The sequence below is a fragment of the Castor canadensis genome, chromosome 7, assembly GCF_047511655.1.
Source record: "Castor canadensis chromosome 7, mCasCan1.hap1v2, whole genome shotgun sequence".
Lineage (NCBI taxonomy): Eukaryota > Metazoa > Chordata > Mammalia > Rodentia > Castoridae > Castor > Castor canadensis.
Genome location: NC_133392.1, coordinates 299,404 through 323,014, shown reverse-complemented (window position 1 = coordinate 323,014; position 23,611 = coordinate 299,404). Strand labels below are relative to the sequence as shown.

Sequence of the window (23,611 nt, the reverse complement as noted above, 5' to 3'; positions counted from 1 at the left end):
AAGCACTGCTCCCTAACGACAAAAGGTTAAATTTACCGAGAAGGCAGAAACAATTCTAAATTCATATGTGCTGTGATATAACCTCAAAAAGTACAAAGCAAAATAGTAAGACAAGCTGGGCACCAGTGGTTTACACCGGTAATTCTAGCTACTTGAGAGGCTGGGATCAGGTAGATTGAAGTTCAAAGACAACCCCAGGCAAATAGTTTGTGAGACCCCATCTCCAAAATAACCAGAGCAAAAATGGACTGGAGGTGTGGCTCAAGTGGCAGAGCACTTATATTGCAAACATGAAGTCCTGAGTTCAAACCCCAGTCCCACCCCCCTAAAAAAATCATAAGACAGAGGAATTTATAGCATGAAACATTTACATAGAGTTAAAGCTCTCACACACAAACAACACATCTGTTGAGTGACTGAGGACCCACGCTGAACACATCACTCTGTCATGCAGGAAATGGGCCTGAGTGTGGAACAGCCTTGAAGTCAAATGAGAGGAGAATTTGCTGACAGTGCCCTGGGAAGGGAAGTGCCTTTGTTCATTAGACCTATCAAGCTGTAAGTTCTGAGGAAAAGCAGCCTCTCTGTGCTTGATGGTGCTGCCTAGATTTGCTGGAACTCTTCTGCCTGGCTTGGAGACACTTAGTCTTTTCTGGACCAGCTGAGGGTCTCAGGGCCTACTCCATACAAGCCGGGGGGTGGGTGGTGAGAGGGGGAAAAGGTGGAGCATGCAGGGCTGGGGGCAGGGAGACCATCACAGAAACTGTCCAGTCCCCATGTGGTCAAGAGAATGACACTGGAGAGGCGCTTCCTGTGAGCTCCACCCTGAGCTTTTCAGGCCCAGAGATCTGGCTGCAAAGGAGAGGAGCTGTCCCTGGTCAGTGCTGCAGAAGCCAGCAGAGCCGAGGAGCTGTCCCCTGGCCAGTGCTGATCTGTCTGACTAGGGTATGGGAGCCAAGGAGCTGTCCCCTGGTCAGTGCTGAACTTGCTGCAGAAGCCATGGGAACTGAAGAACTGTCCCCAGTCAGTGCTAAGCTTGTTGGCAGAGTGCCCAGGTCTAGTCTCTAGGTCTTGCTCTGTGCCCCTCTGTGTTCTTGGACACTTCAGCTTGTGGCAGGAGAGGAACTTGCTGTTGGCACGGGTGGGGAAGAGCGTGGCTCCACCTGTGTGACAGGCAGTGTCTGTGAGTAGAACGGCACAGAGGGACTACAGTTCCAGCAGGGAGCCTGCAGCCAATGCTCAGCAGGGACTAGGGCCCTGGAGGAGCTTGGCCAGTGCCTCCCGGATATCACGGTTCCTCAGGCAGTAGATGATAGGGTTGAGCAGTGGAGTCACCACTGAGTAGACCACAGACACCAGCTTGTTGAGGTCAAAGGAGCTGATGGCATGAGGCCGGGCATACATGAAGATGGTGGTGGTATAGAAGATGACCACCACCACCAGGTGGGAGGCACAGGTGGAGAAGGCCTTCTGGTGGCCAGCTCCTGGAATCCTCAGCACAGTGGCCAGGATGTGGGCATAGGACACTGTGGTCACCATCAGGGAGGTCGCAAGCACTGCCAGGGCCGCTACAAAGTCCAGTGTTTCTATAGTGGTGGTGTCTGAGCAGGAGAGCTGCAGCAGGGGTGAGATGTCACAGAAGAAGTGGTTGAGGACATTGGAGCCACAGAACCTGAGGCGAGAAATAAGAGCTGTAGACACAAAGGAGGCCAGGAAGCCACCAAGCCAGGCACTAAGGGCCAGTTGCAGGCAAAGCCTTGAATCCATGATAGCAGGGTAGTGCAGTGGATGGCAGATGGCCAGGTACCGGTCACAGGCCATGGTGGCTAGGAGGAAGCACTCAGAGGAGCCGAGTGAGAGGAAGAGGAACAGCTGTGTGAGGCACCCTGAGAAGGAGATGGTCCTTGCCCCTGCTAGGAGGCCAGCCAGCAGCTTGGGGACAGTGACTGTAGTGTAGAAGGTCTCCAGAACTGACAGATTGGCCAGGAAGAAGTACATGGGTATGTGTAGCTGAAGGCTGGCTCTGATAGTCCCTATGATGACCAGGTTCTCCAGGACAGTCATCACATAGATGGTGAGGAATGACCCAAATAGCAGTCCTTGAAGGTGGCACAGCTCTGGGAAGCCCAGCAAGATGAACTCAGTCACCAAGGTATTGTTAGAGTTGTTCATGGCCTTTCCTGGCCTGGGAGGTCACTGCTGAGCACCCTGCAACAGTAGAGATTCAGGTGTGGTCTGTGATGGGGCCAAGCCCACTGCTGCACTGGTCAGAACTGCTGGGGGCACTGCCACCCCTTCTGGGGTCTCAAAGTCTCAGAGGTATGGCTGCCTCAGGACCCAGGGAACTCCTTCCGGTGGCTCCCAGGGCTGATTGGTTTATGGGTACAGAGAGGATGGCATTCCCACTGTGCACCTTCAGGACTTGCTGCAGTACTTGCCTGGTGTCCCCATCTCTTAGTTTGATTTGCATACTTACCCAGAGCTAACGTCCGACCAATGGGCTTTGGGGTCTGTACACACCAGTGTGGGCATATACACCGTGTACTTACGTATTCACTTGGGTGCTCTCAGGTGCATAACCTTTCCTGCCCCAACACATAGCCACGACGCCAAGCGTGTGTGCATGTCCAGGTGACACGACGCCAAGCGTGTGTGCATGTCCAGGTGACATGACGCCAAGCGTGTGTGCATGTCCAGGTGACTCGTACACCAAGGTACACACTCCCCAGGTGCATGCACGCACACACACTCCAGGAATGTGCGTACTTACTGCAGGCACACACACACACACACCCACACACACACACACACACCCACCCACCCACCCACCCACCCCTCCAGGAAGACCCATTTTTCTTTGTGTGCTTCTCAGGGGTGGTGTGCTCTGGCCCTTCCCTGCCGTCGTCCCTGACTGGTTCATGCTGCTTTTGTAGCTAGGGGACCTTCATGCCTTAGGAAGGTCAGCAGGAGAGGTGACACTTCTACTAGTCCCAGGGCTACCACAGGGGTGAACAAAGCTTGAGGGGTTACAGAGGGGCAGAAGCGCACCCTACCTTCGATGTCCTGACATGGCCCAGACTAGAGCCAGCTTGAAGTCTTTTTCCTGTTTCCTGGGCAGCAAAGTGGCCGCTGGAGAATGGAAGGACGTTGTTCGCTCCAAGTCTGAAATGGTATATGCAGTTTGGGGATTTGTGCCAGGTCGGGCTGGCAGCTAAAAGTCTGAGGGCAGGCGGGCTGATAGTGCAGAGGGTGGCCTGGGACCGAGGCAGGGGAAGGGTCCCGCCCAGTAGCTCTTCCCGGCTTCCTTGGCGGGTCTTGGTGGAGGTGCCCCTCGGGTCCTCTCTCCCAGTCCCTCGCGTGGACAAGTGGAGAAAGATCCTGCGGCGGGTGCAATTCTGGGCGCTGTGGGCTGGCCGGACTGAGCTGCAGCACTGGAGAAAGTGATGCCCGGCGGGTGCGGGGTGGGTGCCACCGCTCAGGGGCCACCTGGGCCGCGCTTCGGGGAGACGCGGAGCTCCGAGCTGCGCGCCCCGCGGTGCAGAACGCTGGAGGACGCGGGGACCCAAGCGCCGCTGGCCAGCGAGCTCAGGGCTGGGGAGGCGCGGGCCTGTGGGAGGAGGCCGAGGACGGTCCCCAGTCCCTGTCAGCACCTGGGGCAGTGATGCGCGGGGCTGCGGAGGCCAGGGTGGGGCCCTGTCTGCGGGGCCGGCTTAGACTCGTAGGCTGAGGGCGCGCAGGGCTCAGCTCCCGAGAATGCCCAACCCAGCCCCAGCCCAGGGCTAACCTCTGTCGGGCCCGGGACAGGGTGGACACCCCACTTCAGGGCCGGGATGCTCCGGGGCCCCGGGTGCTGCAGCGTGGGAGTCGGGGGACTCCAGGAAGACTGTCCTTAAGGCCTTCCTGGGCTCGCTGTCTCAAGGTTATAATCACCGCAGGCCCGGTCTCCCCTGGCAGAAGGCGCAGGGCTCTGCTCGTCTCAGCGGGTTTACGCGAAGCACTCCACATCTCGCAGGCCTGCCGCCTCCGGCCCCAGGTGGATTTTATCCCGCTCCTCAGAGGCCTTGCGCTCCCCATCCACTTTCTGCTCCCCAGTGTACGTGACTCTTAATGGCTCTCAGGGCATTTTGTGGCGGCACCTGCGGGTCTGGGGAGGTGGTGGCAATTACGTCATGGGAGGCGCTGGGCTGGGAACCCTCTTCTTCCAACACCCTGCTCTCAGAGTGCCCTGGCTGGTCGCCCATCCTGGGGAAGTCCCAGGATGAAGGACTGTTCCCTGGGGTGATGCATGCCACCCACTAAGTTTCAGAATATTAATTTCATTTTGTCACCAATGTGTTCAAATTTATGAAACGGCCAGAACACTTACAAACCACCTTCTACACAAGACTAAACAAAGTCTAATAAATGACCTCAGTTCCTCCCCTCCCCCCGAGGGACAACTCACGGGGACTCTAGCTGCTTAAAGTGTTTTAATAACACACAGCACATGGTTTAGTTTTGCTCCCATTTGGACTTTATAACAGGGAGTCGTGCTCTGTGTTGCCTTCCAGGTAGGGTCTGTGGCCTTTGACCTTACTAAGATTCTCACTCTTCTGGACCTGGGTGCTCTATGCCACCCTTGGATTGTTTCCAGCCCACTGCTGTTAAGGACACTATGGTGACATCCCTGTGTGTAACTTCTGCTGTCTGTCAGAACATTGATCTCGGATCCAAACCTAAGAAAGGAAGGGTGAGGTTGAACTGTGTGTGAAACTTAACAAGAAAACAGCAAAATCTTTCCCCAAAGGGACCATACTGATCACACGTCTACCCCTGGTCCCCACCTGTTCCAGCAGGTGATGTGGTCAAACTCTTAATCCTTGCCCAGTGAGTGTCTCTTTGTGGTGATTTGTGATTTCTGGCTCCTTTTGATGTGTGTAGTGTCGCCTGTGTTTCTGCTTCTGTGAGATGCATGTGTTGTCTTTTGCTCTCTTCTCCCAGTCCTTTAACCTTTATACATCACTTTGTAGTTCTTTTTTTTTTTGAGTGGTGGTGGTGTTTGAACTCAAGTCCTCACTCTTGCTAGGCAGGTGCTCTACTGTTTGAACCATTCCACTAGCCCTATACACTTTATAGTTTTTATACCATTTTCTAAATCCCTCTTTGAGATATAATTTATCCAGTGACTTGCACACAGTGACTTGATGGGTTTTGAAAATGCACACTCATCAAGATACGACTGCCTTCACTGACCCCAGAGATGTCCTGCCTGCCCTTCCCAGTTAACCCCTGGCCCTTCACTTCCCTCATGGCTTAGTTTTGTTTGCTCTGGCAGGTGATGCAAGTGGAAACTGGAAGCTCCTCTCTTCTCTCTCTGGCTTCTTCTGCTCAGCATGTCTTATACACCCAGCCCAGTGCCCCCATGGAGACTCCAGGGTGACCCTCTCATGGCTCTGGGATTCTCTGTGGGAAACTCTCTTCTCTCCTTTGTTCAGTCTCAATGGATTGAGCTTTCTGGTTCTCCTTGGCTTTTGGCCCCATCTCAACTCGCGCTCTGGCTCGTTCTGCTTGGGTTCCCTACCTATACTGAGCCTGGAAACTCTTTCAAGGCAAAAAGCCAGGACAATTGTGGGGTCACCTTTTTGTTCCCATCTCTCAGAGTCACCATCCTTCACTGTCTGATGTCCAGTGTCTTGAAAGCCAACTTTTCGTTTATCTTGTGTGTCCTTTCTGGAGAAGGGGGAATAAATCCTGGTACCCCATCTTGACTATAAGTGGAGGTCTTTAAAAAATTTTTAAACCTTTTCTTTGACACATGTGTTATTTAAAATGCTTTTAAAATATTCTGACTTTGGGGGTTTGTCAAATTTGTCGTTAGTTTTTAATTTAGTCAGAAAATACACTTTGTTATTTCAACCCTTCCACATTTACTGAGACCTGTCCCATGGCCCAACATATAGTATATTAAATACTGCACATGAAAAGAATGTAGATTCTGTAATAGTTTTTTTTTTTTTGAGACAGGGACTTGCTCTGTAGCTCAGGCTAGCCTTGAACTCATGATTCTCTTGCTTTGCCCTCCCCAAGTGCAGGGATTATTGTTGTGTACCACCATGACCAGCTGGATTCTCTCATTATTGAGTGGAGTATTTGGTTAGCTTTCTGTTTTCCATAAAATTGATTGTGATGCACTTTGGTGTGATGGAAACCATGCTCCCCCTTGGAGTTCATTGCATTTATTGGACCTGAGGGTCTATAGTTTTCAAGTTTGAAAAACTTCAATCATTTCTTCAAAAAATTCCCTTGTTCTTTCTCTTTTTCTGGGGCTCCAATTATACATATTTTAGACTGCTTGACATTGGCCCACAGAGCAGTGAGAGTTGGCTTGTATCTTAAGTCTTTAAAAGAATCTCTGAGGTTTTTCTCTCTCCCCCTCCCTCCTTCCTCCACTCTCTATCTCTCTCAATCTCTGTACTGAGGGTAAACTTAGGGCCTTGCACTTGCTAGGCAGATGCTCTATCACTGAGCCATGTTCCAACACTTTTTGCTTTAGCTATTCTGGTATAGAGTTTATGTCCAGGCTGGGATGAACTGCCATCCTCCCATTTATACTTCCATGCAGAGCTGGGAAGACAGGTGTGTGCTACCACTCCCAGCTGTTGATTGAGATGAGGTTTCATGAACTTTTTCCCTGGGCTGGCCTTGAACAGGGATCCTCCTGATCTCTGCCTTCCAAGTAGCTGGTATTTATAGGCATGAGCTACCACCTGGCTTTCTGTGATGCAGTTTGAGTAGCTTTTGAAATCTTATTACTCAGATCTATTCTTTCTCAGCCTCTGGTATGCAGCTTAGCTGTAGTGGTGCTGTCTGTGTTCTTGATGCATTGTGTCTAGTTGTCTGTGTTCTAGCATTTGGGACCTCCATCCCCTCCCATGGATGGCTAATTTCTGGAGATGGCAAAGGGGCCCCTGGGAGTACACCTTTCATATACAAACCAACCTGTCCAGAGCCCTCACCTCAACCATCTCCTTTCTCAAACTCACACACCAAGCCAGTATTCCCCTTCCCTAAACCATCCCAGGACCAGGTACCACACAGCTACAGACCAACCCTATGACCAGAGCCCCTGAAATGATTCCAACCATCTAATGCTAAGCTAACTCAGGCAGCCTCCCCTGACCTACTCATTCCTCCCATAACCCACCAAGACTCTGGCCATTGCTTCCCCCTTTCCTCCTCTTGCCTCTTGACAGTTACCTGTCCTTTCCGTGTGGTCCTTGTGGTGCACCTGGCCTGCTGTCTCCAGGGATCTGTGAATGTCAGCTCCTTGCAGGACAATCAATCATTTCTATATCTGGTTCTTTTATATGATTCCCCACATGAAGAAATTCTTGTGTTTCTTTAGCCCATGATCATAATTGTAATAGCAGTTTGAAAATGTTTGATGATAATTCCAGCATCTCTGATAGGTTATCCTCCTACTTCTAAGTCATACACCTCTGCCCCTCCATGTGCATTATGGGTTCTGTAATTGAATGTTGGATGTGTTTGTCCTTTGTTTTGGAGGCAGTTAGCTCATTTGGAACACTTTGATCCTTTACAAGCTTCTTTTTAAGATCTGTGGGGCCAGTCTAGAGTGGTGACTCTTTCTGCTGTAATAGCAGCTCTCAGCCAAAGCCTCAAGAGACTGTACAGGCTTCCAGAACCCCACTCCTTCCTGGTACTTTGCTTGAAGTTCAGCTTAACAATTCTGAAGCCACTCTGCGTGTACCTGGACTTGAACAATGAAGCAAACCACTGTAGGTGGTGGGAGCCAGGTTCTTACTGTTGGTTGGGAGGGAGGAGGCTGGAGTGATTCATGGGGCAGTGGGCTGGAGCTGGAGACATGGTGGATCTCAAGTTTAGCAGTGTTTGTGGAGTGGTCACACACAAAGGTATTTACAGATTTGCATCTGTGTATATACACGTGGGTCAGTCTATACACACGTGTCCTCTACTCTGAGCATGCAGATATGACAGCACTGCAGTGCCAGATCTTCCTTGTTTTACAGAAGCCCCAGCACTTCTTGGAGACACGGCTGACTCTTGAACCAGGCAGGAAATACACAAGATGAACCTGGAGGTCTTGTAGTGTCAGGATGTTAGACAGTGTTCACAAAGTAAGATCAAACCAAAAGCAAACCAGGCGTGGTGTCACAGGCCTGTGATCCCAGCACTGGGGAGACTGAGGCATGATGATTGAGTGTTCAAGGCCTGTCTCAAAACAACAGCAAAACACAAATATCAAAAACAAAACCCGTAAACCAAGCAAAAGCAATGAGGGACATGTCAAAGGGGCCCAGGAAACAACCCTGAGCTCCCAATGGTCAAAGCTAGTAGGACAGTTTGAGCAAGAAACCCAAAGCATAGAATGTAAGTCCACAAGTGACCATTCTATAGTAGCAAATGGCGTTAAGGACATTTTCATTTCCTTATTTTCCACCCGAGTATCTGTGGTGAGGAGTCAGAGATCTTAACATTTGCACAGTTTTCAATCTTTTATGATTTCATGTTGTTTTCAAGGATATGCTTTGATACACTGAGGTCAGAATAATACTTGTCTGTATATTCAAGGAAATGTCTTAAAGGAGTCCTTCTTTCTTGTCTTTCTCTTCTTTTTTCATTCTTTTTTTCTTGAGGTGAATCTTATATAACTTAAAATGAATGACAGAGAGAGCACAGTTCTGTGCTATCTAGTATGTTCACAATGTCATACAACCACCATCTCTGTCTAGCTTCAGGACATTTTCATTACTGAAAAAGAGAACCTGCTTCAAAGTTTTAGTTCTTGCATTATGATCTTTGATCCATTTTGAGTTGATTTTTGTGCAGAGTGAGGATACAGGGAACTAGTTTTAGTCTTCTACATGTGGATATCCAGTTTTCCCAAAACCATTTGTTGAAGAGGCTGTCTTTTCTCCAACATATGTTTTGTGCCATTATACTCTGATGAGATACAAGAAATTATTTCAGGTTCTTAGACTCGTTAAGATCTGCTTTGTATTCTAAAATGTGATATATTTTGGAGAAAGTTCTGTGGGCTGCTGAGAGAAATATGTGTTCTGCAGTGTTGGATGGAATACTGTGCAGACGGCTGTTAGGTCCATTTGCTCTGTGGTGCAGTTTGCTTCTTTGTGATTTTTGTCTGGATGATCTCACTGTTTAAGAATTGGGTGTTGACAACACCACCAACAACAGGTGTTGGCGTGTTGATCCAAAATGGATCAAGAATCTTAATATCAGACCCCAAACTCTAAAGTTGGTACAAGAAAGAGTAGGAAATACTCTGGAGTTAGTAGGTATAGGTAAGAACTTTCTCAACGAAACCCCAGGAGCACAGCAACTAAGAGATAGCATAGATAAATGGGACCTCATAAAACTAAAAAGCTTCTGTTCATCAAAAGAAATGGTCTCTAAACTGAAGAGACCACTCACAGAGTGGGAGAAAATATTTGCCAACTATACATCAGACAAAGGACTGATAACCAGAATATATAGGGAACTTAAAAAACTAAATTCTCCCAAAACTAATGAACCAATAAAGAAATGGGCAAGTGAACAAACAGAACTTTCTCAAAAGAAGAAATTCAAATGGCCAAAAAACACATGAAAAAATGCTCACCATCCCGAGCAATAAAGGAAATGCAAATTAAAACCACGATAAGATTCCACTTCACCCCTGTTAGAATAGCCATCATCAGCAACACCACCAACAACAGGTGTTGGTGAGGATGCAGGGAAAAAGGAACCCTCTTACACTGCTGGTGGGAATGTAAACTAGTACAACCACTCAGGAAAAAAATTTGGAGGCTACTTAAAAAGCTTGACATCGATCTACCATTTGATCCAGCAATACCACTCTTGGGGATATACCCAAAAGACTGTGACACAGGTGACTCCAGAGGCACCTGCACACCCATGTTTATTGCGGCACTATTCACAATAGCCAGGTTATGGAAACAACCAAGATGCCCCACCACTGACGAATGGATTAAGAAAATGTGGTATTTATACACAATGGAATTTTATGCAGCCATGAAGAAGAACGAAATGTTATCATTCGCAGGTAAATGGATGGAATTGGAGAACATCATTTTGAGTGAGGTTAGCCTGGCCCAAAAGACCAAAAATCGTATGTTCTCCCTCATATGTGGACATTAGATCAAGGGCAAACACAACAAGGGGATTGGACTTTGAGCACATGATAAAGCGAGAGCACACAAGGGAGGGGTGAGGATAGGTAAGACACCTAAAAAATTAGCTAGCATTTGTTGCCCTTAATGCAGAGAAACTAAAGCAGATACCTTAAAAGCAACTGAGGCCAGTAGGAGAAGGGGACCAGGAACTAGAGAAAAGGTGAGATCAAAAAGAATTAACCTAGAAGGTAACACACACGCACAGGAAATTAATGTGAGTCAACTCCCTGTATAGCTATCCTTATCTCAACCAGCAAAAACCCTTGTTCCTTCCTATTATGGCTTATACTCTCTCTACAACAAAATTAGAGATAAGGGCAAAATAGTTTCTGCTGGGTATCAAGGGGGTGGAGGGGAGAGGGAGGGGGCAGGGGGGAGAAATGACCCAAGCATTGTATGCACATATGAATTAAAAAAAAAGAATTGGGTGTTGAAGTCACACACTATTTTGTATCTGGACTTATCTCTCCCTTTATGTCCTGTAGTGTTTGTCTTATAAAATTGGGTGCACCAATATTTTTAACAGATGGATTTGCAATTATTATATCTTCTTGATGGATTGTTTCCTTTACTAAGATATAGTGATTCTCTTTGTCTCTAACTAATTTTGCCTTGACTAGCTGCAAGAGTCAGGACTGCCAGCTGCTCTTCATTTCCTTTTTAAAATGCAGACAAACTTCAAGCTTCTTGTGGAATATTCAGAACCACAGATATCCCTGAACTCTGTCCAGAGAACCAGCTCTGGTGCAACTTGGAAGAAGCAAGCAGCTTCCCTCAGCACATCCCTTCACTGCTCACCAGGGGATCCAACCAAAGTGGGCTGTGCTTGGGATGACTCTGGCTGTTGCCAGCAGCTTGGATGTCACCAGAGGCAGCTTGGATGTCACCAGAGGCAGCTTGGATGTCACCAGAGGCAGCTCTGCTGTGGGATGTCTCTCAGTGATGTTATTAACCCATAAGGATTTTAGCTCCCTGGAAGACTCCAGAAGTCCCAGCACTGGGAATGGCCATGGCCCAGGGAGGACTCCAAGTGGTCATTCAGCTTGGAGGAGGGGACGAGATGAGGGCCCAGCCTCAGCTTACTCCCCTGCGAAAGAGGTCACAGTTGAGGATGGCAACCTTCACCTTCCTCAAAGTTAGGCAGACAAGGAACATCATTTCCTCAGAAGTGATGTCTATCAGATGACCAAATCCCAGGCCACACCTCTGTATGCTCTGTCCTTGGTGTAAACAAATGAAAGCTCTTGGGAACCCGTGGAGCTAAAGGTTGTTGGACAGAGGAGAGCTGAGGCTGGAACGAGGAAGAACTCAACCAGGGTTGCAGTGCTGAGCACAGGGTCTGCCCACCTAGTTCCTCAGCTGGGTCTGGCCCTGCAGTTAGTGGTTGGAGCCCATGTGTCACTAGGGGTTGAGAAGGCGGGTGGGCTCTGTGGGACAGCAGGGGGCACAGTTTTGAGCACTGACCATGGGTCACGTTCTCCAAGCATGAACTGGCTCATTCAGTCCTCCCTAACCATCAGACAGACCCTAACCCTGTCCAGCACGAGGAGAAGTGCTGAGGAGCTGGGTACCACCTGGTGCCCTAGCACTCTTTGGGGGGCTTGCTGCCCATCTGCTGTCTCCTGCTCCACTGCTCCTGCTCAGGACCAACTATTGCTCTCCTCAGTGCTGGGTCACATCCCTCCTCCTCACGCAGTCCATGGGCCCCTCTGCATTCAGCTCTCTTGGCTGAATCTGTTTGCCTACAGATATGTATCTGCAGCATAGACTCTGCGTACAAACACCGCACATAAAACCCCATGTTGTTCCTGCCTGGGTCAGTGGACACAACCCTCAAACCCCAGGAGGCTGAAGTGAGTGGATGGCCAGAGACACACAGAGAAGATACATCTGGAACTTGCTGTGTGGATGTCACCAAGCCTTGGTCCCCATGCATTTGGAATTGGATGGGAGAGGAGTGATGCTGGGGTCACTATGGACACCGGGCTCACCTTGGATGTCACATCCAGCTCTGTCTATGAAAGTGGCAGCTGATTCCCTGGCTGCCACTCACGGCTCCTCATTCTTTGGGGACCAGGGAGGAAATGGTCTGGCAGTAGACAGGTGACCTGAAAACCCTAAGGGCACCTTGATGGACAGATGTACAGCATTGGATGTGCATCTTCAGTTGGAACTTCAGCTTCCTTCCAGTGTGTTAGAATGTCAGAACAGGCCTGAGGGGCTGGGGTCATGCTGTTACTGGTGTTTGGGGTCCTCCAGATGTCCATCAGTTCTTTGGGTGCAATGTCTAAGATTAGGACCCTACCCCAGATGCAGCAAAAGACCCACAAAGAGTAGGAAAACAGAAGAGAATGATTTTTTAGTCAAGCGAAAGTACACCTTGAAATGTGAGGTGGGCAGTTTGGGTAAGTACTGACTGCCTCGAGGTTGTCGGACTTGGGGTTTTATTATCTAATAGGATGGGGTAACTAAATGGCACAAAATCAGGGTCCTTGCTTTGTGGCCCTCCTCAAATAGTTTGGCAACTATGCAGTGGTTGCCTGAGTGTGTCAAGTCATATGCCTGCACTTTTGGGAGAATGAGGGCAGGCATGTGCACGATTAATCCTTGTGGCCCTTCCTGGTTCAGCACAGCCCGTGGAAGGTCATATATGGTCATTACGCCCTCAAGACATATGTTTAACCTTGATACTAGGCGTGTGCTCCATATGGAGGCTTTAGGGTCATTATCTTAATTGTTGGTCCAGGGTTTGGCCCTTATGTCTATTGTTAGTCTAGGGTGTGGGCCATTTGGGATTTTATGATTCCATGGAGGTGCATCCCCTTCCAGCTGAGGTTGTAAAGGACCTACTCTCAATGGACCCACTACCTCAGGGTCACCATGAACTGCACCGCTAAACCAGACACCTAAGCTTGAAGTCATCCACCCTCTCTGCTCCCTTCCTCCATACCTAGGAGCTCCCTGGGTCCTGGTCAGCTCAGGACTTCACACCCCACCTGTCCAGAGTTTCAGAGTCTCCTCTAGACCTGCTCAGGGCAGCATTTTACCCACTCAGTTCTTCCAACTTTCCTCCTCCTCCTGACCTGAACTCCTGGCCTCTGCCCTCACCCCTAACTGTGCTCTGGGCAGAGAGTGTTGGGTCAGCCAATTTCAGGGCTGTTCTCTGGTCATTTTCTTGTCATGCTGGCTCTCAATACCACCCTTCTCCCTTCCTAGCCTTTCCTTTATGCCCCAGGCTCCCCCTCTCCCAGGCTTTGAACCTCCCACTCTCAGCAGTGCCTCTCCCAGTCCTTTCCTACTCTAGTCCTACAGGTAGGTTCCCTTTCCGGACAGACACCCAAAGTGCGGACATTTCCTGTGGAAGCAGTCTGACCTGGGTATGACTGTTGAGAGGCCCTCTATGCTCACCCCACCCCGACCCCAACAGCAAAAGCCAGAAAGCCACTTGGAGAGTTGGATCTCCCAGTGCAGTGCTGGTGTCATGGCGGCAGTGTGACCTGCAGAGGGAGGCAGGAGGCAGAGATGAGCTGAATGGAAGGCCACCTGCAGAGCAGCCTCCTGGCAGGGAGACCTCAACAGGGCTGCCTGATGGAAAAGTTGCAGGAGTCCAGCTTTTCAAACTGTACAACCTCTACCCACACCCCACCCCAGTCATCACGACCACAGTGGCCTGCCCCTGTTCTTCCCAGTGTGGCCACAGGTTTGGGGACAACAGTTTCAGGCTGAAATCCATGTCCTTGCTGTTTCATTGCTGTATTTAGCTGGCTGAATAGCTTTTGTTAAAGACTGAATCCTGGTGGTAAGAGGCCATGAAGGATATCAGCTGCCCTGAGGCAAGAGACAGACAGGTTCACCCTGAGGCTAGGGCATCCCACAGCCAGGCAGTGCTCTGAAACTCACTGTGCTGCATCCAGCAGTGCAGGTTCACCAGGAGGGATGTCTGTTTGCTTTGCTGAGAACCCAGACCTGTTTCTGTCCTGGACCAAAATGACCCTTTTGTCTCCCTATGTCTGGTGTAACGGGCAATCAAGTCACCATCAAACACAGCAGCAATACCTGTGAAATCAATTGTGGACACCAGTACTGCGGGGCTGGCTGATGCTAGCATCTCCGCGGCAGACCCTCAGACTTTCAGAGAAGGGCCCAGATCCCCTCTGGATTATACCCTTCATTTTAGGAGAGGGAGTCATTGTGGGGACCCAAAATCCCTCCAGGGTGCTCCCCACCCCCCTGTATTCACCAGTCTGTAGAGGCACTTGCTGGCCTCTGGCTCAGACAGCCTGAGTGGGCTCCTTGCCTGGCCTCCGTTCGGAAGAAGAGGCCAGATTCTATGTCATAAGGAAGGACACATGGCCTGGCATGGGTGCACTGTCTCCTTCAGAGGCCCCAACCCAGGCTTAGCACAGCCTCTCAGGAGCAGCTACCACAGGTGCCGTGGGATTTGCTGCACTTTAGCTCCTTAGAAAACACCCCAAAGGCGCAATTAGTGGCCCCAGGCTGCATCCTTAGGGAATGGTCCTCAACAGTGGCCCTGAGGGTTCCTATACCTGCCATCAGAGGCCTAGTCTCAGGAGACCTGGTTCCTGCCTGGCAGTATCGTGGAGTTGGAGGCTCAGGCCCCTGCCTGGAGTCAGCGTGAAGAACAGCCTCTGGGAGGCTGTGGGGTGGCCTGTGTGCTCATGGACACTCCCCAAGTTCCCAGATGCCCCAGGCTCTGCAGCTGGTGTGTGGAGGGCATGTGACAGCTGGAGAAACCCCATCACAGACAAGAGCACTCACTCAGGGCTGGACATTCACCAGTCCAGGCCCCAGGTTCTTGATGGAACACTACCCCATGTGCCTTCTTTCCCCTAGTTTCTTGTTCCCCTCTTGGGGGTGGGGTTGCATGCCTGTCAGGACTGTGGTGAGGATCAGAGGGGCTGGAGCCCTCCTGCCTTGGTGCTGTAATGGAAGTGGCACAGCTGCTTTGGGACAGTCTGGAAGTTTCTTTAAAAATTAAACAGAGCTGTCATATGACCCAGCAATGCCATTCCCTTGCATTTACCCTAAAGAAATAAAAATACGTTCACACAGAACCTAAGGTTTGTAGCAGTCAATAAGTGCCTGACAGCGGCTCTGCACCCAGTGATCCAGGGCTTGGCTAGAGAAGAGCCGAACACTGCACACTGAATTTGGCTAAGTGAATGAAGCAGATACAAAACCTACATGTACCCTCATTCCAATTTTATGAGAATCTGGAAAAGGCAGAGTAGGATCAAAAACTGACCAGTGATTTCAATTGGTCTGGAGGGGAGGGAGTTGCTGCAAAGTCCAGCTTGAGCAAGTCTGGGGTGATGGGGACCCCTGTGTGGGATGGGCAGCAAATGAGAGGCCATGCATTTGCCAAAAACCATAAGCTACACACACAGGATTTTACATTAAATAAATAAAGAAATAAAACCAAATAAGATAGAATGAAGACAGATGAATCAGCTTGAGTTCAGAGAAGCCCTGGGGCACATATGGTTTTCCAATTGGCACTTTGAAAAACAGCATTTTGAGTGGGTAATATGAGGCTAAAGACAGAAAGAACTGTACACGATTCCATCCTAGTTAGTTTTGTAATTCTTAAAGGTGGGGGCTAGTGTATGCACAACTCTTTAGTGCGTATATGATAAACACTTCTGTCTGTCTCTTTGTATCTCTGCTTGTCTCTGCCCTCTGTCCTCTTTTACACACATGTGTCCACAGAACCCATGCTTCAATATAACCAGGAGAAAGAGAACACCACAAGCATCAAACTAACAAAAGAAGGGAACCCTCAGACCTTAACAGATACCGCTGGCTCCTGGCGCTTGTGCAAGCTGATGTGTGTGGAGAGCTGGGGTTGGGGGAGGTGTCTTAGGAGGAGAGGGAAGTTGACCTAGAGGTGGCACAGGAAAAAATCGTGCTCAGGGTAAAATGCTATGATACTGAATGCAGACACGAGACTCAGAGAGGCCATGGGGGTTTATTGCAATCTCTGGTGACCAGTAAAAGTAGTGCAAAGACAGATAATTGAAAGGCAAAATAAGGAGAACAATGGAATACCAAAAGTACTCAATTAATTAAAAATAAGGAGGAAAGGCAGAACAAAAGAACAAAGGACATTTGAGATAAATAGAAAACAAACAACAAGGAAGAGGAACCGAACCCAACCTTCCAGTAGTTAAAATAATTGTAAACAGAGTGAATTCAGAAAACAGAGAGTGTCAGGAAGGACTTTTTATTTATCTGTATTTTAAATTTTTATTTTTTTGTCTTTTTGGTTATTTTCTGTCAGGTGGGACTTTTTAAAGACCCAATTGTGTGTCGTTCCTAGAAGTAACATTTTAAGTGAAATACTGAGCTTAGTGAAAAGTAAAAATATTGTATGAGGATGTAGCCATTAGTGTAAGAAAATGACTCACGGTGAGGTTGTTGTCAGAGACAAAGAAAGGTCTTTAAGAGAATCGATTGGTAAAGAAAGCATAACATCTTACATATGTGTATAAAGCAGTAGACATTCAAAGTATAAAGCAAAGCCTTAGTGGATGGCAGGAGAAAACAGACAAACTCACCTCATAAATTGGATTTTTAGCATTTCTCTCACACCAAAAAAGGAGTTAAAGTGTAGGTACCCAGAGGGTCTCCTCAGCCATGATTCCTCCAGGGGAAAGAAGAGGAGGGCCCTGTACATTTTGCCACCGAAGACTTTACTGGCACTGAATCCAGCTGACAGTTCCCTGGAGCCAGAGCCAGCACGACTCTCGCTTATCCTCCCCAGCTCTGACACACACACACACACACACACGACCCAGACCTGGAGCTGCTATAGTTCTTGTGCACCTGCACTCCAGACCCAGCACCTTGCACATCCCACCCAGCCTGAACCCTGAAGTCTTTCCTTACTGAAACTGTTAGGACCCGGAATCCTATTCCCCCGAGAGACAGAGAGCCAGGCGTGAATGCAATCAACAAAGCAGAGTTTATTGGGCTGGCAAGCCAGGGTCGAGCTCCCACACGGACACGCAGGACCGGTTAGGAAAACACGACCCTGAGCCTCTTTAGGGGAAATCTTATATAGACTGTGGTGGCGTGTATATTTTCGTTATCAACATTGGGCAAGCAGGCAGAGCACATCTTGCGCGTACCTCACATCTTGCACGTACTTCACATCTTGCATGTACCCCCCGCTCACATTCCCCACGTTCTATATGCCCTAACTGAGCCCTGCCGCATTGCTTATCTTATCTACATGGGGTGTTTGGTACTGGTTTCTCCAACAAGGGGGTTGGGGCCCGCTGAGACCTCCTATTCCTTTCATTCCCCCCTTTTCTTACGGCCTAAATTGAGGAATCATTCTCAAGGGGATGAAGAGCCTGATATTGTTGGCGGAGGACCAGAAGTTGGATAGTATTAATTCGACTTTTGACAAAAGTCATAAGTCGGTTTAGAATCCAGGGTCCTATGGTAACAAGTAATAGGATGATTATTATTGGCCCTGCCAATGCAGATAAAAGGGTAGCCAACCATGGGGACTGGTTAAACCAAGACTCGAACCAGCTTTCCCCGGCCTCTTTTTCTCGTTTTCTTTGTTCCAGGCTCTTTCGAAGTTTAGACATGGAGTCACGAACAACTCCGGTATGGTCAGCGTAAAAACAACATTCTTCCCCTAGAGCAACGCATAGTCCCCCCTTTTGGAGGAACAAGTCCAGACCTCGTCGGTTTTGAAGTACTACCTCAGACAGGGAAGTGAGGGATTTTTCTAGGTGGCTAATGGAGGTTTCTATTCTCTCTATATCTTCGTCTATGGCTGCACGCAGCGAAGACATCCCTTTCTGCTGGGTGGCCAAAGAAGCTATGCCGGTTCCTGCTCCCGCTAACCCTAGGCTGAGTAGGGTAGCAATAGTTACTGTGGAAATAGGTTCTCTCTTTTTCCTTTTTTCAACCATTTTTGTATTCCAGTATGAATATAGACTCTCTTCCGAATGATAGAGGATGCGGGGCAGCACAGTCACTATAACACAGAATTCTTTAGAGCTGTTAAACACCTTAGTTGATAGGCACGGGGTGAGTCCAGACCGCGAGCATAGCCACCACCCATTGTCCTTTGGAATTACCCATTTAATAGCATTTTCCCAGGTAGAACTGGCGTTAATAACAGTACATAAGTCCCGTCTGTTCTTTGGCACTTTTCCTAAGCAGGTTCCTTGGCTGCTTACCTGCTGTATGGTCAGACCTCTCTTACGGTCTCCCCAGGAACATTGAGTAGGGTTTTCCTCAGATGAGGTATCGTGAGTGGTGTTTAGCCCTATTGCCTCATAGAATGGGGGCCTCACATCATAACATAACCAACAGGAGTTAGTCATGTTAGGGTTGGTGTGGTTTAACGTCAGGAAGGCAGCACCCACTAGCTCCCAGAGGGGGTCTTTAGATGCGGTCATGAGACTGGGCCTCACCAGGGGAGGGCTGGTTTCTGATGGTCTTGGAGTTGTAACATTAGCCCGGGCTATGGTTGAGGGAAGGTGATGAGCTGTGGAAGGTCGGGGAGGTGGCTTTACATAGGGTGGCCTAAGTACCTTATTAGGGCCTATTGTTAGAGTAGAGACCGGTTGCCACACACGCCGCAAGGTAAAAAGGGCTCCTGGATGATTTGTTTTGTAGAGTCTGACTCCCCAGGATTTACCCAATTCCCAATTCGTTGCCTTTTTTCCTAAATCAGTGAAATTTATCATAATGGGATTACAATTGGGGGGAGTTGGGCATCCCTTATTTATAGGTCTAGGTTGGTGGTATGTAATGCCAGATTGAGAGACTCTACTTAATTGAATAAGGTCCCCCTGTTTGGGGGGTGGCCACCATATATCCCCTGAGCTCTCACAACCCCATGACTTACAATAATAGTCTGCGATTCCTCCACATTTTTTTCTGTGGTTGGGTTGGGGAGCGGGGCAGACATAGAAGTAACTTTGGCACAAATCCCATTGTCCCCTGCCAGTGAATAAGGCCCTTAAGTCAAAGTATAATTCTGGGAACCAGGTGCTGGGAGGGGTCACCTTGGAGGTCTGGTTAAGAATGTCTCCTGTGGATACATCTACAATCATCCAGGTCAGGTTAAAAGGTTGATGTGGATTTGTATGCCCCCAGCAAGTGGTGGACAGGGTTAGAAAAAGGAATAAAGTTACCGAGGTCCAGTATGAAGTTTGAGTTTGAAAAAATTTTCCTTGTGGTGGGACACCCTTCTTGTTGGCAGGAAGCCTTTCTTCATAGCTACCGGATCTGCCGGTCTGATGTGGGTGTAGTGGACCCAGGTGATAATCCCATTCTAGGAGGGCTGCGGAGCATCTGGAGTGTTCTCGTTTTTCGGAGCATCCCGTATCAGCCGGAGCTTGAGTGGGTTTGTTGGATGCTTCCGTGCGGACCAATTTTCCTGTTTTTTCTCCGGAGGGTGAGCCCGTCTTACATGGGAATGGTGTACCCATGCTGCAATCCCGTCGACCTTGAGGGCGGTAGGGGTAGTAAACAGTACAACATAAGGTCCTTTCCATCTAGGCTCTAGGGTTTTGGACTGATGCCTTTTAACCCATACCATGTCACCCGGGACTATGCCATGTTCCGGAGCCGGGTCCCTCTTAACAGCGTGGTATGCTTGAATTAAGGGCCAAATCCGTTGTTGCACTTTAGCTAAAGCCTGCAACATGGTCAGGTAATTTGGGGCCAGATCACCTAGTTCTGGGCTTAAGGTCCTCTGAATGATGGGGGGTGGAGCCCCATACAGGATCTCAAAGGGAGTTAGCCCATGGACATAGGGGGAGTTCCGGACTCGGAAGATGGCCAAGGGAAGGAGCGTCACCCAATCACCGCCAGTCTCCAGGGCCAATTTGGCTAAAGTCTCCTTTAGTGTCCTATTCATCCTTTCTACTTGCCCTGAGCTCTGGGGGTTATATTCACAATGTAGCTTCCAATTGGCCCCCATAGTCTGGGCTAGTCCCTGCAGGACCTTACTAACAAAAGCCGGACCGTTATCTGACCCAATTGCCTCGGGCACCCCATATCTGGGTATGATTTCCTCTAGCAAAGCCTTTGCCACTACCTGACTCGTCTCCTTCTTTGTAGGAAAAGCCTCCACCCAGCCTGAAAAGGTATCTATGAATACCAGCAAATATTTGTACCCAAACTTTCCCGGTTTTACCTCAGTAAAATCCACTTCCCAACTTCTTCCCAGAGCCCTCCCCCGTTCCTGAGTACCTGTATGGTGCCCCTCCCTTCGTCCTGGTTTTATGATTGTGCAGCTGGCACAATCTTCCACAATTTGGCGGACTGCTATGGTCTGGTTCGGAAATCGGAGCTGCGCAGATGTCAACAAGTCTAGTAATTTTCTCCGCCCCAAATGGGTGGACTTATGTAAGTTAGTCAACAGGAATCGTCCGAGTTTTTCAGGCAGAATTAACTTGCCTTCCAAGTCGCTTTTCCATCCGTCTTCCCTTCTCTAAAGGGGGAGTGGGCTCTCATCCAAGTGAAATCCTCTGTGGAGTATTCTGGTCGGGGGGGTAGCGGAGGGAGCTCTGGGACCGGCACGTCTATCGCCGCAACCGTGGAAGGTTGCCCTGTCTCCATGGGAGGACTCACCATTGCTACTCTCTTTGCTTCTTGATCTGCTCTGTTGTTACCGACAGCTTCCGGCGTCTTGGCAGACTGGTGGCCTGGGACATACATCACTGCCACTGCCTTCGGTTTTTCCACTGCCATTAATAGATGCTGGACTTCGGCTAGGTTCTTTAGATGTTTTCCTTCTGCTGTGCGGAATCCTCTTTCGCGATAGATGGCCCCGTGGACATGGATGGTACCGAAAGCATAGCGGCTATCGGTGTAGATATTGACTCGCTTTCCTTTTGCCCTCTCCAGGGCCTCTGCCAAGGCAATTAATTCCGCTTTTTGGGCTGATGTTCCGGGTGGGAGGGCGCTGCTCCATACTGTATTTCCTTCTTGGTCGACTACAGCTGCCCCTGCTCTTCGGGCTCCATCTTGGAAAAAACTGCTTCCATCCGTGTACCAGTTTAATTTGCAGCCGGACAGGGGGGTATCCTTTAGGTCAGCCCGTACCTGTGTAACTTCGGAGAGGAATTCTTTGCAGTTATGGACAGGTGTCTGCAGTTCCGGGTTAGGCAACAAGGTGGCAGGGTTCAGGATTACGGGATCTGTGAATGTGATCCGAGGGGAATCCAACAAGAGCCCCTGGTAGTGGGTGAGCCTGGCATTCGTCATCCATTTCCCAGGGGGTTGTTTAAGGATTCCCTCCACCGGGTGAGGGGCCGTTACCCAGAGGGCCTGTCCAAAGGTTAGTTTATCGGCTTCTCTCACCAGCACGGCAATGGCCGCTATGATGCGGAGGCAGGGGGGCCATCCTGCCACTACTGCGTCTAATTTCTTGGAAAAGCATGCCACTGGTCTCTTCCAGGGACCTAGCTGTTGGGTCAAGACTCCTTTGGCTACCCCCTTTTTCTCATCTACAAACAGAGTGAATGGTCTTGTAGGATCTGGCAAGGCTAAGGCAGGGGCCTGCAAAAGAGCGTCTTTTAGCTGATCAAAGGCCTGTTGTTCTCTCTCTCCCCAACTCCAATCTGGAGCTTCTTTGGTGGCCTCATATAGGGGTCTGGCTATTTCTGCAAATCCTGGAATCCAGAGTCTACAGAACCCCGCGGAGCCCAGGAATTCTCTCACCCCCCTAGTGGATGTCGGGGATGGGATAGCCAGAATAGTCTGTTTCATGGCATCAGTCAGCCATCTTGCCCCATCTGCAATCCGATAACCCAAATATGTCACTGACCTTTTACAGATGTGAGTTTTCTTGTCACTTGCCCGATACCCCAGCTCACCTAATTCCGTTAGCAGGTGTTCAGTAGCCTTGATGCACTCCTCTCGGGTTTCTGCCGCTAACAGTAAGTCATCAACATACTGTAATAGAGTGACTCGTGGGTGGCTCCGACGAAAAGGTTCCAGGTCCTGGCTCAGGGCCTCATTAAACAGGGTGGGAGAGTTTTTAAATCCTTGCGGCAGTCTGGTCCAAGTGAGCTGTCCGGATTGGCCCCCATCTTCTTGCCATTCGAAAGCAAATAGCGGCTGACTAATTTCTGACAATGGAATGCTGAAGAAAGCATCTTTCAAATCAAGGGTTGTATACCATACTTGTGAGGGGGGTAGGTGGCTGAGCAAGGTATAGGGATTTGGAACGGTGGGATGAATGTCCTCCGTCCGCTCGTTTACCTTTCGTAGGTCTTGCACAGGCCTATAGTCCCCGCTTCCCGGCTTTCGGACGGGGAGCAGAGGAGTATTCCAGGCAGACTGACAAGGCCGCAGTACTCCTTCCTTTATTAGCCTGTGGATATGAGGGGCTATGCCTCTTCGGGCCTCCTCAGGCATAGGATACTGTTTCACCCGAATGGGGAGAGCAGAAGCCTTCAATTGTATAACTACGGGCGGGAGGTGTTTGGCGAGTCCGGTTCCCGCAGTCTCTGCCCAGGCCGTGGGAAATCTTTTTACCCAATGAGTCATGTCCCCTCCTGGTTCCTGTTGACTCTCAAACAGACGATGCTCGTCAGCTAATGATAGGGACAAGACATGAATCAGGCTCCCTTCTCGATCAGTCACAATTATTCCATCTGGTTCAAAATGGATATGGGCCCCTATTTTGGTGAGTAGGTCCCGTCCGAGCAGGGGAGCGGGGCTCTCAGGGACGACCAAGAAGGAGTGTGTGACCTGGTGTTTTCCTAAGTTCACCTTTCTTTTGGTAGTCCATGTACATAACTGCGTACCGGTGGCCCCCTGAACAACACTTGTTCGTGCCTTGTTCAAAGGTCCATGTGCCTTGTTTAAAACCGAATATTGGGCGCCGGTATCCACCATGAACCCCATCGGCTTCCCCTCCACATGCATTGTTACCCAGGACTCGGGGAGGGGGTCTGAGCCCCGTCTCCTTCAGTCCTCTTCTCCGGCTAGGAGGACTCTGGCCTGCTCTACTGCTCGTTCCCTTTCCCTGTTTTCCCCCGGTCTCCTTCCAAACCCTCTTCTTCCCTTTAACTTAGGACATTCTCTCTTCCAATGCCCCGTTTCCTTACAGTAAAAACAGTGTTCCTTATCCGGGGTCCTGGCGTGGCCCCCTCCCCTGGGTTGGTCCCGGACACCCGCTAGGAAAATACGAGCCATTTCTCTCTGTTGCTTTCGGTTTTCCTTAGCCTGGAACTCCCGGTCCTCCTTTCTCAATTTCTCCTGGGCCTCCCTGTCTTCCTTTCTCTGTCTTTCCTCCCTTTCTTCTGGAGTTTCCCTAGCGGTAAAGACCTTTTCCGCTACCTGCAGCATTTCCCTTATAGTCATCTCCCCTAAGTTTTCCTGTTTATTGA

General features: G+C 49.5%; 2 protein-coding genes across 2 annotated transcripts in view; one reads left to right on the top strand and one right to left on the bottom strand.

Annotated features, from left to right (window-relative positions):
* Mtg1 (mitochondrial ribosome associated GTPase 1) overlaps nucleotides 1-15,245 on the top strand; it is a 48,111-nt gene extending 32,866 nt beyond the window's left edge. Inside the window, exon 11 of the mRNA XM_074077993.1 lies at nucleotides 10,835-15,245. Within this exon, the coding sequence (XP_073934094.1) occupies nucleotides 10,835-10,878 (44 nt within the window). The 3' untranslated portion in view covers nucleotides 10,879-15,245. The remainder of the gene's footprint in view (nucleotides 1-10,834) is intronic.
* Nucleotides 1,141-2,289, bottom strand: LOC141424722 (olfactory receptor 226-like). Its single transcript, XM_074077995.1, has one exon. It carries the CDS (start codon nucleotides 2,170-2,172, stop codon nucleotides 1,240-1,242), a length of 933 nt encoding a protein of 310 aa, XP_073934096.1. The 5' UTR covers nucleotides 2,173-2,289; the 3' UTR covers nucleotides 1,141-1,239.
* Nucleotides 15,246-23,611: the final 8,366 nt, after the last annotated feature.

Excerpts from the sequence above, each read along its gene's own strand:
- LOC141424722 (XM_074077995.1), bottom strand. The coding sequence starts at position 2,172 with ATGAACAACTCTAACAATACCTTGGTGACTGAGTTCATCTTGCTGGGC.